The sequence below is a fragment of the Manis javanica genome, chromosome 1, assembly GCF_040802235.1.
Source record: "Manis javanica isolate MJ-LG chromosome 1, MJ_LKY, whole genome shotgun sequence".
Lineage (NCBI taxonomy): Eukaryota > Metazoa > Chordata > Mammalia > Pholidota > Manidae > Manis > Manis javanica.
Window position 1 is genome coordinate 240103398 of NC_133156.1, and position 12813 is coordinate 240116210.

Sequence of the window (12813 nt, forward strand, 5' to 3'; positions counted from 1 at the left end):
GGGTTCTGTCAAGGAATGACTGAAAACTGAGTCAGCAGGGACTTGTTCCATTTGCAAGAGCATGGTTGGCTGTTTCAGACGCAGACAGTGAAGCGGCAGCCTCGGCTGAGTGTTATTGAGCAGGAACTTGGTGTCATCTGTAAAATTATCAAAGATGCATTCAGACTGAACTTCATCATAATCACTCACTCACCCGCTGTTGCTATTGAGCAGAGAGAGAACTGAGTTCAAGCATTACGGCTTCTCAGCAATAGGAATCTAAGGAACCAGGACCATCTCTGGTCATCACAGTCTATTTTTGTTTTAGACTGGTTATATTGTATTCGTACAAATTTTTATAAATGTCAAGTCTAGTGCCTAGTGATCTAACATTAGGCATCCCAGTGCCTCAACAACTCAGCATGCTCTCCCCTTAGGAACTCTGCCCAGTCTGGGCTCCTTCATCAGGCCTACAATATTGCATGAATCAGGGAGATTGGACAGGGCTCAGACAACTAAAGGGGAAAAGGAAGGTTTGTAATTACTTCCCATAACAAATACACACATTCATTCTTGCAGGCTTGAGATCTAACTTTGTGAAAATATTCTACATATTTAAGTTTCTCTTTGACATCAAGTTTACTAAGGAAAACTGTGATGGTTATTTAGCACACTAGCCCCCAAAGTATTTTGTTGTGCTCCCCATCTAGCAAAATTTTTGACCAAGTTATGTCCAATACATGTACATTATTGTTATGGGATGCACAACAGAACTAGTAAGTATGGACGCTGTTATAAAACACAGGTATTTTAGATGGAGAAAAATAGTAACAGTACATAAACCTTTTTGTTCACCAAAATACTAATTTTAGTGACAGCAGTATGATTCAGTTTTTTTTAAACCTGGTTTATTATCTTGTGATTCAGCAATTTAAACTGATTGTTAGGTTTATGTTGATACCGGATTTTAACAAACAGCACAGCTAAAAGAAGATTCCTAAGTGCCAATATGATGTCTAGAATTTGCTTCAAAAATCTCCAGCGAAACAGAGGGTGGGAATAAATTAAACAAGATTAGTTAAAATACAACTGCTGAAGCTGGGTGGTAGGTACAATTCGTTACACGTTATCTTTCATGTGTATCACAGAAAAGTTCCTTATTTTTTTAAAGACCTTTAAAAAAAGATACATGCAATGAACACGTCACAGGCTATGCTTCCTATTCAGCAATTGTGCAAATGCTTTAGGCGACCACACTTTTCCACCTTTCATGGTATATTGGTAATCTTTCTTCTTGTTAATAATTGGAAGATATTGCATATTTAAATTTCCAAAAAATGAATTCAGACTCAAATATAACTGTTCCTAAGTCTTTAAAAAGGTTAGAATATTCTATTTCCAAGTTTTTAAGTATTCAGATGTCTGACAGGTGACACATTACTTTTCCCTAGAAAGAAAACATCTCCAATGACCATCTTAAAATATGCTCTCTCCTTAACACAAACTAGTTTCAACAGCAACTGTTTTCTCGTATGTTAAAATGTTTTTCTAGGAGACAGATTTTTTGTTTTTAGGTCTACAAGGTATATTATAGTCACTTGGCATCATAGGAGAAAACAACCTCAGGGAATTGTGTACAAGAAAAATGCCTAACATTCTAGGGCAGCTTGTTTCCCAAAGGGTAACTAGCAAGCCTGTGAATGCCACGAGCTTCATAACCACTCCCCATCTTACTCCATCGCCAGTTAACACAACCCACAAACTGCACAACCGGACGCTCCTAACTGTACTTGTTAAGCTGAAGAGAACAGGGCTCATCTGTGGTGTCCCCTTTAGAGCAGCTCCAGGCCCTGACAACTCCCGGGTTCACGGAGGTGGCAGCTGACCCCCAGGGCCTAACAAGAGGTTTCAAAGCACAAGCTTAAAACCCCTGGCACTCAGCCACTTCTTAGATAAACAAGCTCGGCGTCTCTTGTTTTAGATACCTAAGTAGTAAAATCTCATTTTACAGATGAGAAAACTGAGGCTGAGTAGTGACACCCAAACACTTTGGGGTTATACTCGGGTCATCTCACCCATCTAGCTATAGCTGGTCACAAGTTTCCAGGTTTAGGGCCAACACTGAATCTCCCTCTATCCCTTCACCTGCTGTTTTCTGAAGACTAGACATAGGCTGCACAGCGCTGGAGACAGTGACCATCAGGACAGAGGGGTTCAAGGCCAAGGCTCAGAGAACAGAGCCCAGGAAACACGGCTGCCTGGCCGGGAAGGGTGAGAAGCTTCACAGCACATCACCACCCAGGAAGTGAGGAAAACGTGCCTCATTCTGGACTGGGAGGCACCAGGCTTAACACGACAGGGATTAGCAGGGTTCAGACAGTAGCAACGAGGAAGGGGTGGATGGCTACGCCAAGGCCAAACAGCAAGGCTCTTGGTGACAGCTGTGGAAGAGCCCTCCCCACTCCCCACTGCAGGGACAGCACTGGCCATGCACATTGCCGTCTGGCAGGCCTGCACCCCTACACTGGCTCTCCAACAGCACGTCTGAGATGAGGCTCACAGGCCTGACCCGCTACAAAATGCAAACTACTGCCGGTTTGCCTCGGACTCACCAGAATTGAATTAGCTAGTCTCCACATAAGGCTAATTTGACGTAAAATTACTTGGGGTGACCTCGTTAAAAATGTTTCCTTACCCTATAGAAACAGGCAGGCAGATTTTACATGGTATGATGTTAAAGTCTGGCAATCCCTGAAGCCAACCTGGCACGAACAAAACTAAGGACATCTGCTCCACTGCCCACCATCTAGGAAGGATCAGGGGCAGCTGTGGCTGTCCACTGCGGCCCCAGTGCCTCCTGAGAGGACTAGAGTCCCAAGTTTACACACTATGTTAACAGAGCATTACAATCTCTTTACTCCCACTCTTACACTTGACTTTCAAGTCCATTTAAGACCTAACACAGATTTATGCACTAAAACCAAGGATTCATGGAAAAGGGAAAAGGATACTGCTTACTAGTAGTTTCAGTTTGACAAGATAAAAAGTACTGGACATCCATCTCACACCAATGTAAATACACTTACGGCTAACGGACGAGACACTTAAAAATCGGTATGATGATCAAGTTTCTGTGTGTTTTTGTCCACAATAAAAAGAATTCAATGAATAAAACATTACTTCCAGATTTTGTTCTTGGGAAGAAAGTCTCTATCACGTCAGTTTTCAACGAGTTTGCTGGCCTGATTTGAGGTATTTCTGAAAGCTGTCCTTTCCTCTGAACTCCATTACCTTTGTAGTACAGCTTCCAGACCAGCTACAGCACGCTGGGAGCAAGGCTGAAGGCTGATGTGACTCCTGTCATCCGTACCTCTGGAACCTGTGTATTTTTAGGTCGAACCACAAGGAAGTGCCAATATTCACGTTTTCAGCAATTTCATAGGATTACCTGTATTACAACAAAACTAGATACGAGCATATCCCCCCATGCATCACGTTTGCTGCCACAAACCACAGGCACCCTCTTGGTTGAAACCCTTCCAGGCAGCATCCGAGACTAATGACACAGACAAGTGTATACCCACCTCTGCAGCTTTGAAGAACATGCCTAAACAGAGTATTTTGAGTGATATTTTATTTAGTCATTTTTGTTTACAATTGAAACTCTGGGAATTCAAAATTAACATCCTTGCCAGTGAGCTTCTTATAGACACCAGAAAAAGTTTCCACCTACAAGGAAAGAAATAATTCATCACACAATTTTTAAACAAACACACACGTTCATCCGGAAGTCTCACTTTGTGAAACTATGCCCAGATGGGCTTTCTCCTCAGCAACCAGCGACTGAGCAAACAGGAATACACCGGACGTGCCCTCTGCATGCGCCAACATTGGGGGACAGGTGTCCACACTACCCACCCCAGAGCTGTGCTCCCTGGGCCACATGGACGGAGCCCCTGGAGCCCAGGAGGTGTCCACATCAGTTATGCCCCAGGAAGGAGTCCAGGGGCAGCTCTCCCCAGATTCTAACCCACCACTGCCCCACCCTAAAGGAGCATGGATGGCCTAACTGAAAGGCAGACTGTGGAAATACTTTACTTCCATTCTTCTAGTAACTTAAAAGATAAAAACTCCAATTTCTACAACATCCCCGATTTCAAACCCCACACACAATGCAAAGGGAAGTGGGCGGAGGACCAGAGGAGGAGAGAGCTGGTCCTGAGCTCAGAGGCACTGGCTCAGCAGGGTGCAGACCGAGGCTGCAGGCGACCTCACCACGTCTGGGCCTTTCACAGTAACGCTAACCTATTACCTTGTGCTCCACGTTGTTCTGCTGTGCTTTGTCCAAATGGACCTTGATGAGCCGGCTGCCGTCCAGTTTCACACGGATCCTCTTGCCCACAATCTCACTCGGGAACACCAAGTCCTCCAGGATTGCATCGTGCACGGCTGTCAGGGTGCGGCTTAAAGGGCACGGCAACAAGGGTAAGAAATCTTGCAAGGTCACCATCTGTGAGCCCTGAGCACACCTGGGACATCAACAGCAGCAAGAGCCCATTCCTGAAACCCAGGGACACTGGTTCAAGCAGGCCACTTACACTGACTATATCACAGGAGCCGGGGCTGAGCCACAGCAGGTGACAGACACCGTCGGCGTGCTCCGGAAGGTTCTAATGGGGGACCTCACACACACACACCGACCACTGAGTAACCATCCCCAGGAACGGGAGACTGAGACTAACAAAGACTCTGAGCTTCACACATATTTCATTTATTTTCATTTGCATGACTTCCCGGCTAAATTATGGCAGTGACCCCTTCACTAGTGTTGCTCATGTCCAACACTGTCTCCCGACCACATTGTCAAATTACCTAACATACCAACATGATCACATAACCTACCTACCAAAGATCCTTCAAGAGCGCTCCTTGACCTCTGCAACAGCACAAACTCTTTCCTGTTCTCAACTGACCAAATAAAATATTCTCTACCTCAAAAGGTTCTATTCCGTCATCAGCTCTAGAACAGCCCCTCCCCGCCTATGAAGGTCCCCAGTTTTCATCCCATCCCCTCAAACTGCCAATGGAATCTTGCTACTCTCCTGGTATTACTGTAAGTTTACGGTCTGGGATCCCAAACTTTTAAGGTACCTGTGACGCATCACAGACATCAGGAACGAGCGAACAACAAGACAGGTGTATTTCCAGCGTGTACAAAGCTGCCCTGTCATGGAACTGGTCTAGGGCTTAGTCACCCCTCCACAGACCACACACTATCCTCTCACTTCCCATGTGGCAGTTCCCAGACACACCACACACACTTTCCAGGGACTTTCAAATGAGTACAAAGGTCTTAGTGGTCCAAGGCCACAGGCAGCAAGCTCACAGGAAATCCGCTTCCCAAAGCCTTCATTCCTTTTCAGAAAGCAAATACGACAGATCTGAGAGCTGCTACCCACTAATTAAGCATATTCTTATTCTCAGTGCTAGGAAGGCACACAGATACGGAAACCTGAACGTTATTCCCTTTAAAACATACATTGGGATGGAATCAAAGCCAGCCTAGCATCACCTCAGATTCCAACACGAAGGCCTCTTAAGAGAAAGAGCGATGGCAACGCAAGACCACAAACTGCTGAACGGCTTCACAGGAAAAACAACTGATTATCTCAGCATTTAATGATCCGAGGCGAAAGATGGCTACTGAAGGAGGAACACAAATCCGAGGGCAGGAAACAGGAACGCAGCAGAACCGCCGAGGCCCACCAGCCGGCCCCCGCGTGAAGGAGAGTGAGACGTCCAACGCCTCGAGGCCGCCCAGAGCGGGGGTCGGACTGGTGGCGTGGGAGGCACAGGTTTGGGCTAAGGATGAATTAAGGCTGCAGATTCGGGAATAAGTCCCTGGCTGGGGGCAAAGCAAAGGGTCTGTTTCACACTCAAGTCCTAACTCCAGTGCTCAGCACTGAGATTACAAAACCACTTTTTAAGTATCATGACTAACAAACTGAATGTTCTCAGTTTTCTCCTGTATCTTGAGCTCTTGCAAACTACCTAGAACACAACACAAAAATCCTAAATTCTCACGTGCTCCAACTGCCCATAAATGAGTTCAAAGTACTAAAACCATGTAACTCCAGTTCGAAGCCTGGCACCTGCCTTCCAGCTCACCCACTACTCCCTTCTCGTCCCATCCCCACACGGGACACAGGACAAAGTGCCACCACCTGCTGCAGGGAGCCAATAACCCAAGTCAATGGAACCAGGAACTTTAACATAAACCAGAAGACCTAGATCAAGGAGCCAACTACCAATATCTGAGTATATGCCAGGTGACCTCTAGGTCAATCAAGTTTGTAAAACGCTGTCCATCAGCATCTAACCTACAACAAAGAAGGTTTCACTCATGACGTCACCAACAGAAAAGCTAACTCTGCTGCCTCGTTTCACAGCAAAAATACAAAGTGAACAAGAAACTCTGGGGCGCTTTCCCCCACAGCGCAGACCGAACGGTTCCATCTCACTGTTCTGGTCTCGGGCCAGAGACGCTGAGAGAAGTCTCGCCTCTCATGACAGCAGTGACCTATTATACGTCTATATAAGAGTACATGTAGTTCTTGCCTCCAGAATTTTAAACCATTTTACATATAATTATAGAAAACACAAGTTACTCAATAAAAATTCCCATGTGAATGGGTTTCCTAAACACCAATATCTAACTATAGAAATAGGCTACACCTCAATTACAATCAACCCATGGAAATGAAGAATTGTTAGTAAGAGTGCTGCATACATTTTTGATGCTGATAAAAAAACTCACCTCCTAGGACGCTTCTGCTTATTCTTTGTACGGCTTTTCCGAGTTGGCTTAGGCAGAATTCTCCTCTATAAGGTAGTATTGTGGAAACAAAAAAAAAAAGAAACCTTAGCTGGCAAGAAGCTAAGAACTGTCAGTCTGCTTTAAAGGCAAAAAGACTATCTAGAAAGCCAAGCGACCTAGAGCAACAAGTTCTGAGAAATCCCACGAGGTACTTTGTCATTTCTCAGCAATTCTTTCAGAACCCCTGATATAATACTGGGAAAAATCACTTTGCACCGTGATTTGACCGATCTCGCTTTTCCACATTTAATCAGTCCCACTGCCAAGATCAGCAGTGACATGCCTGCTGGGCCAGACTCCTCACTCCTCGTTAGCCTCCCACCTCAGTCCCTACACTTCTGATGCACCAAGGCCAGATCTGAACTTTCCAACAGAACTTTCTTGACTATATTTACTTCTTCTAACATCAGTGCAGTTGGCATACGGCATGTTATTAGTTTCAGAGGTACAACACAGCAATTCAGCAATTACATTAGGAAATACCGTGGTGGGTGCAGGTACCAGCTGTTGACCCTCTTTCCTACAAACTATCCTTTACATCCCCTTTCTTCCCCAAGCTTGGCTCTGACTCACTTGACAGTCAGGAGCCTCAGGCAGGTGAGTCTGTCATACAGAAAAATCACGGCTCAGATCAACTACATCTCAGTCTGATCGCCTCTAAGAATCCACTACACTTACGCTACTGTAAACACAAGAGACTACTCTGACATTAACAGCAGAAATTTACCTTTTTAACCCACTGCAAGCACAACTTTCACCAGCACCAAGGGTTACTTTAATTATTCCAACCACCAACACAAAATCTAAAACACAAGTAATTTTCATACAACTCACAAAATAAAATGTTGAACATTACAACAGCTACCTGAGCAATAAAGACAACGTGTTTCCCACTGAACTTTTTCTCCAATTCGCGAACCAGCCGGACTTGGATTTTCTGGAACGACTTCAGTTGAGGAACGGGAACAAAGATTATAATAGCTTTCCGACCACCACCAACTTCAATTTCCTGAAGGAAAAAAAAAAATCACACTATTGAGTTCATAACCCCATTCTTCCCACTCAAGCACCGTACTGAGCACAACACTGAACGCGAACACTGTCGTACGCGGACACCTGAATTTAAGAGCTCCTTTTTAAACCTAGTTCCAGCTCGTTTCTCACTGCCGGGTACCGCAACTCAACTGCCAGGCTTCCTCATGCCTCACAAAAATGACACAAAAAACTCTGTGAGGCTGTGTGACATTCCACTATGGGGAACAAATGTAAACTGCAAGCAAAAAAGAGGCTGGCTGTCCTCTGCACAAGTCTCTGCAAACGCTAAAACTGTCCAATGTTACTTTCTCCAGCCATGAATTCAAAAGTATTAATTTCCAGTAACATGTACCACTTTTGAATACAAAGTAAACGTAGTCAAATTAGAAGCTGGTAAGTCTAACCTTGAATGTTGCAAGACGTGTTCACTTTTAGTGCAAACCTCTCAAGTCAATGGTAAGCGCGACCGTCCGAGAACTCACCTTTCTGCAAGGCGGTCTCACTCGGGGGCAGAGGGGACACACCGCCCACCTACACGCCTGCTGTCCCGGGAGGCCTGCCGAGGGGCCGCACGCCGCGGGCGCGCGGGCAGCGGCCCCGGCCACCCGGACGCCCCTCGTGCGCTCAGGAACCGGGCTGCGCGGCTCCCCCCGGCCTGAGCACACGCACTCACCTTGGCTGCTGTTATATTCAGTTCCCGCAGCTGGGCCTTGAGGTCCGAGTTCATCTCCAGCTCGAGGAGGGCCTGGAGGAAGGGGGAAGCCGACCGGGCCTCAGGGTCCCGCGCGCCTCCGGGTCGGCCCGGTTCCGCCCGCGCGCGGCCGCGCCCCCCCACCCCGGGGCCACCGTATACCGCCCCCGCCCGGGCCGGCCCCCGGCACCTGGGAGATGCCCGACTCGAACTCGTCCGGCTTTTCGCCATTAGGTTTCACTATCTTCGCGCTCGAACTGAACATGGCCTCCTGGAAGCACAGGGAGCCGAGGCTGAGGTCCGCAGACGCCCGCCGCCCCGGCCCCGGCCCCCCCACCTCGCAGAGGCCATCCGGGAGCGCTGGCCGGGTAATCGGCCGTATCCCCGCCCGGCGAGCAGGACCTGCCACTCCGAAGCTGCCCCCCGCGCGTGCTTTCCTCAAAGTCGGCGGAAAACTCGCGCACAGAGGACGACGCCGACATACCTCGGTGAGAGAGCCAACGCTCGCTGGCCGGCGCCGGTCTGGGAAGAGACCGAGGTCTCGCGAGAGCCCGTCAAATCCCGGAGGCGGAAAGGAAGAGGCGGGAACAGCGCGAGGAGGGAGACCGGAAGAACTCTGGGAAACGGAAACCTAGAAAAGCCCAGGAAGGGAGTCGGGGGACCTGTGCTCTGCTCACTCCTTTCCCCCAGGCGCTTCCTCTTTGGCACCGGGCGCGGAAGTTCCTGGGCCGGACCTCGAGGTCGGAGGCGGCAGCCGTGCAGCCAAGTCGGGTCTGGGCTGGAAGCAGAAACCTGGGAAAGCAACCTGGGCTCCCGCGAAGATGGGAGTTTGAAAAAGGCTCTGCCGAAGCAGTGGGAAGAAAGCCGAGGCTTGGGTTCCGTTCTGCCTGCAGGGAGCCAAATGAGATGATGCTTGGCAAAGCTCTTGGGAAACGAGTGCCTCACGAGTCAGGCGCTCTGGGCGCGCAGGCCTTCAGGGCCCGGGGCGACGGCGGGCGCCGTAGGGGGCGCCGCGCTGGGGCAGCCCCGGCCGGTGGAGGGGGGCCGCTCCGCTCCCGGAAGCAGGGGCCCCATTGCAAAGAGCAGCTTGGAGACGCTGCAGCCCGGCTTTGCTCAGGACTGGCTTGACGTAGGTACCTGTTGAGAGTCATCCTAAGACCTCCTCCTCACTGGGCTGCGATAAAGCGATGGCTACTGAGCGTAAATAACCTGACTCGACCTCACAGTTGGCTGCTAAATTGCCATTACTGTCAATATATCAACTTCTAGCAAGTAGCCCCACCCACTGCCCTGGAAGCCCTTTGCAAATGGAAATAACCGAAGGGCAGCCAAGGAAGCATAGGTGATCCGTGCGTCTCCAAGAATATGTTAGGAATCCTACAACCTCCTAACTCCCTGGTCTTTAAAATAAAATGTACTTGCACCACATTGTTCATCCACAGTCAAGGGTTGACGATAACTCCGTTCCTACTCTTCAGCATATGAAGTATGTGCACAGGCTTGATGACAGCCATTTTTCTGCGTAGTTTGGGCTAATTTTACTTGTATGATCATCGCTGCTACATAATGAGGCCCTTCTCTTCTAACCTCAGGCGGCATTAGCTTTCCCGAAATCCATCTGCTGACAAGGAAGGTCAGGAAAGCCCTGAAGTGGTGCAAAGTAGGCGAAGCACACAATGAGAAATGTCTATATTAGGAAATCCAGCTGTAAACCAAATGTTAAAAATGATTCTGTCATCTGTCCTTATCCCCAAGAGTACTCCTGAGTGGCATCTGGACCAGGGCAGCGAGGGAGAATTGAGAGGGCCCTGGACACCCACCCTGGCTGACCTAGAGGCTGAGAAGAGGTCAAGGTGTTGCCAGGTAGCTGCATCTAGGGAGGTTTCTCCTTGCGGACTAGATGAAACTTCATCCTGGAGGGGGGATGGTTCTTGACTGAAGGAGAAAGAACTCTTGAACAGGTCTGAGGAGTGTAGGGAAGTAAAGAATATTAAAAGTGAGAGTAGCAGCGAATGGCAGCAGCCTGCAGGCAGCGGAGAGCAAGGAAGAACAGAGGGAGGAAAGGGAAGCCTACTGAACTGCTCTGCGTGGGGCATTTCCCTTCCCAACTCAGAAAGCCGGAGTCACCTGGCGTCCAGTGTCTGCTTGCATCTGCACGACTGGGAACTAAGTCCTATCACCCCAGGACTTGGGGGAGCCGCACAGCACTGGCTGGAGGAAGATCAAGTTCTGAGAACATTCAGAGGCAAAGAAAGGAGATTTTCAGACAGGCTACTAAAGAGTATGAATCCACAGCTGCAGTCCTGTCCTGGTCACCCAGGCGACAGGAATTTGCAAGCCCAAATCAGAGATCTCAGTAGCCCTCTCCAAGATATGGGAACTGGGAACATATCAGTTAGGGCTCTTGCCCTGCCTTAACATAGGTTGCTGGCTAATTACCAAAGAATATGTTAGTAATCTTACAACCTCCTAACTCCCTGGTTTTTAAAATAGAATGTTATCCTTCAGATGGGGCCCCTCCTGTTACTGTACTGCTTATCTTGACATTTTTCATCATAGGTAGGAAATCCTAATCATGATGTTTGTTTCATGTCCCTGCCCTATCTCAAAGGCAGCCTGCTGATGAGCAAAGGGGCTGAGGAATAGAATTGGTGCCCATATTGTAGGATTTGCTGCAAAAAATTTTATTTTAATCAATCTCATTTATATCAAGAGCAGACTTAGACCAAGGCTACAGCTAAAATTGAAAGAGAGGCAGGTGTCACTCCTATGGACCCAGAGCAAGGGATATTTGCTATTTTGTAGCTTGGACAATGTTTATGTTTTTCTGTGTTCAGATTTCACAGGGGTCTTGTTATGGTCTTCATCAGTCAAGGCCACAGACTGGCGTCTTTTGAGTTGATATTCTCTGAAATCACTTGTACTCAACATCAGAGAGCCAAGACTTGCTGTAGGTGCCCCTGGGCTCTTGGACGTGGGGGCTGTTTCTCTCTTCCTCACCCATTGCCAGCCAAGGGTTTCAGTTTGCCTGCAGGGGGCTCAAAGAGTGATTAAGTACATGCGAATTTCATATAACTGGCGAAGGACAATATGTGAAAACTGATTCTTGAATTTCATCTAAAAATCCTCATGTATGGGACAAAAGATTTCATATATATTACTAGTATCATTTTCTGTTACATGAGACATAAATTGTAGAATTCCAAATTCTCAGAATTCTGAGTAAAGGTAAGTATCCATTAGTTTAATACTAATCAAATTGAAACTTCCTAAAGCCAATTAGAAATGTTATAAAATATAATGAGAGGATATAAAAATGAATACAATCAAATCTTTTTAAATAACTGAGAAATATGTCAGATATTATACCTTTAAGCCATACCCAAAATGTCCACTGAAACTGTTCCATAGGTTTTCCATAGATTCCGTATTATTTTCAGATTATCTGAATCCTGTTAGAACCATTTAATAAAATACACCAATATGTATAATTATAGCAATGTAATCACAATACATTGCAACTTAAATCCCATGTTTTACATTACTTACATTACATAAATCTTTAGCTATTTCATTTTAAAGAAGAAATCAAAGGGCTTGCCAGAAATCAGACATGTCACATTCCAAATTCCCAACTACACAATCTTCATTTATCACTAAAACACAAAATTATATTCTTTAACTTTATGTTAAAGTGATAGTTTCCAATTTCATTATAGAATGTGGGTTTCTTTCCTCTCCTTTCTTAATGTAAATCTCATCAGTCAGAGTAAATGATCTCTGTTTAAGGATCAGTGTTTCTAAAAATTTACACCTAGTAGACAAATAACTTCTGAAGCTCTAATGTGCAACATAGTGATTATAATCAACAAAACAATTATAGACTTCCAAGTGGCTGAGAGACTACATATTAGCTGTTCTCAACACACAAAAAAGAAATGATAATTATGTGACATGATACAGGTGTTAGCTAACATTATAGTAGTAATCATTGGTATTCATATACAATACATAAATGTATATCAAAACAACATGTACACCTCGTACTTACAAAATATTATATGCCAATTGTATCTTAATTTAAAAAGTCAGTGTTTCTCCACCGTTAATGTGCAAAGGCATTGCCTGGTGACCATGGTAAAATATAGGTTTTGATTCAGAAGTTCTGGGCTGGGACCCAGTAGTTTACATTTCTAACTATCTTCCAGGTGATGCCATTGAGGCTGGTCCA

At 46.5% G+C, this 12813-nt stretch overlaps 1 protein-coding gene across 1 annotated transcript; it reads right to left on the minus strand.

The window, feature by feature from the left end:
* Positions 1 to 3596: 3596 nt before the first annotated feature.
* RPS7 (ribosomal protein S7) lies at positions 3597 to 9175 on the minus strand. The gene is made up of 7 exons (XM_073217158.1): positions 9067 to 9175; positions 8773 to 8853; positions 8565 to 8636; positions 7722 to 7865; positions 6797 to 6861; positions 4292 to 4442; positions 3597 to 3708 (listed from the first exon to the last, which is right to left on the minus strand). The coding sequence occupies exons 2-7, from the start codon at positions 8845 to 8847 to the stop codon at positions 3631 to 3633; spliced, it is 585 nt and encodes a 194-aa protein (XP_073073259.1). The 5' UTR covers positions 8848 to 8853; positions 9067 to 9175; the 3' UTR covers positions 3597 to 3630.
* Between the last annotated feature and the right edge of the window lie 3638 nt (positions 9176 to 12813).

What these genes read in the sequence shown, in the direction of transcription:
- RPS7 (XM_073217158.1), bottom strand. Translation starts at nt 8,847, where the DNA reads ATGTTCAGTTCGAGCGCGAAGATAGTGAAACCTAATGGCGAAAAGCCG. An exon ending in ACGTTGTCTTTATTGCTCAG is followed by an intron (nt 6,862 to 7,721) that starts GTAGCTGTTGTA and finishes ACTACCTTATAG; the next exon opens with AGGAGAATTCTGCCTAAGCC. An exon ending in AAGCAGAAGCGTCCTAGGAG is followed by an intron (nt 4,443 to 6,796) that starts GTGAGTTTTTTT and finishes GTGCCCTTTAAG; the next exon opens with CCGCACCCTGACAGCCGTGC.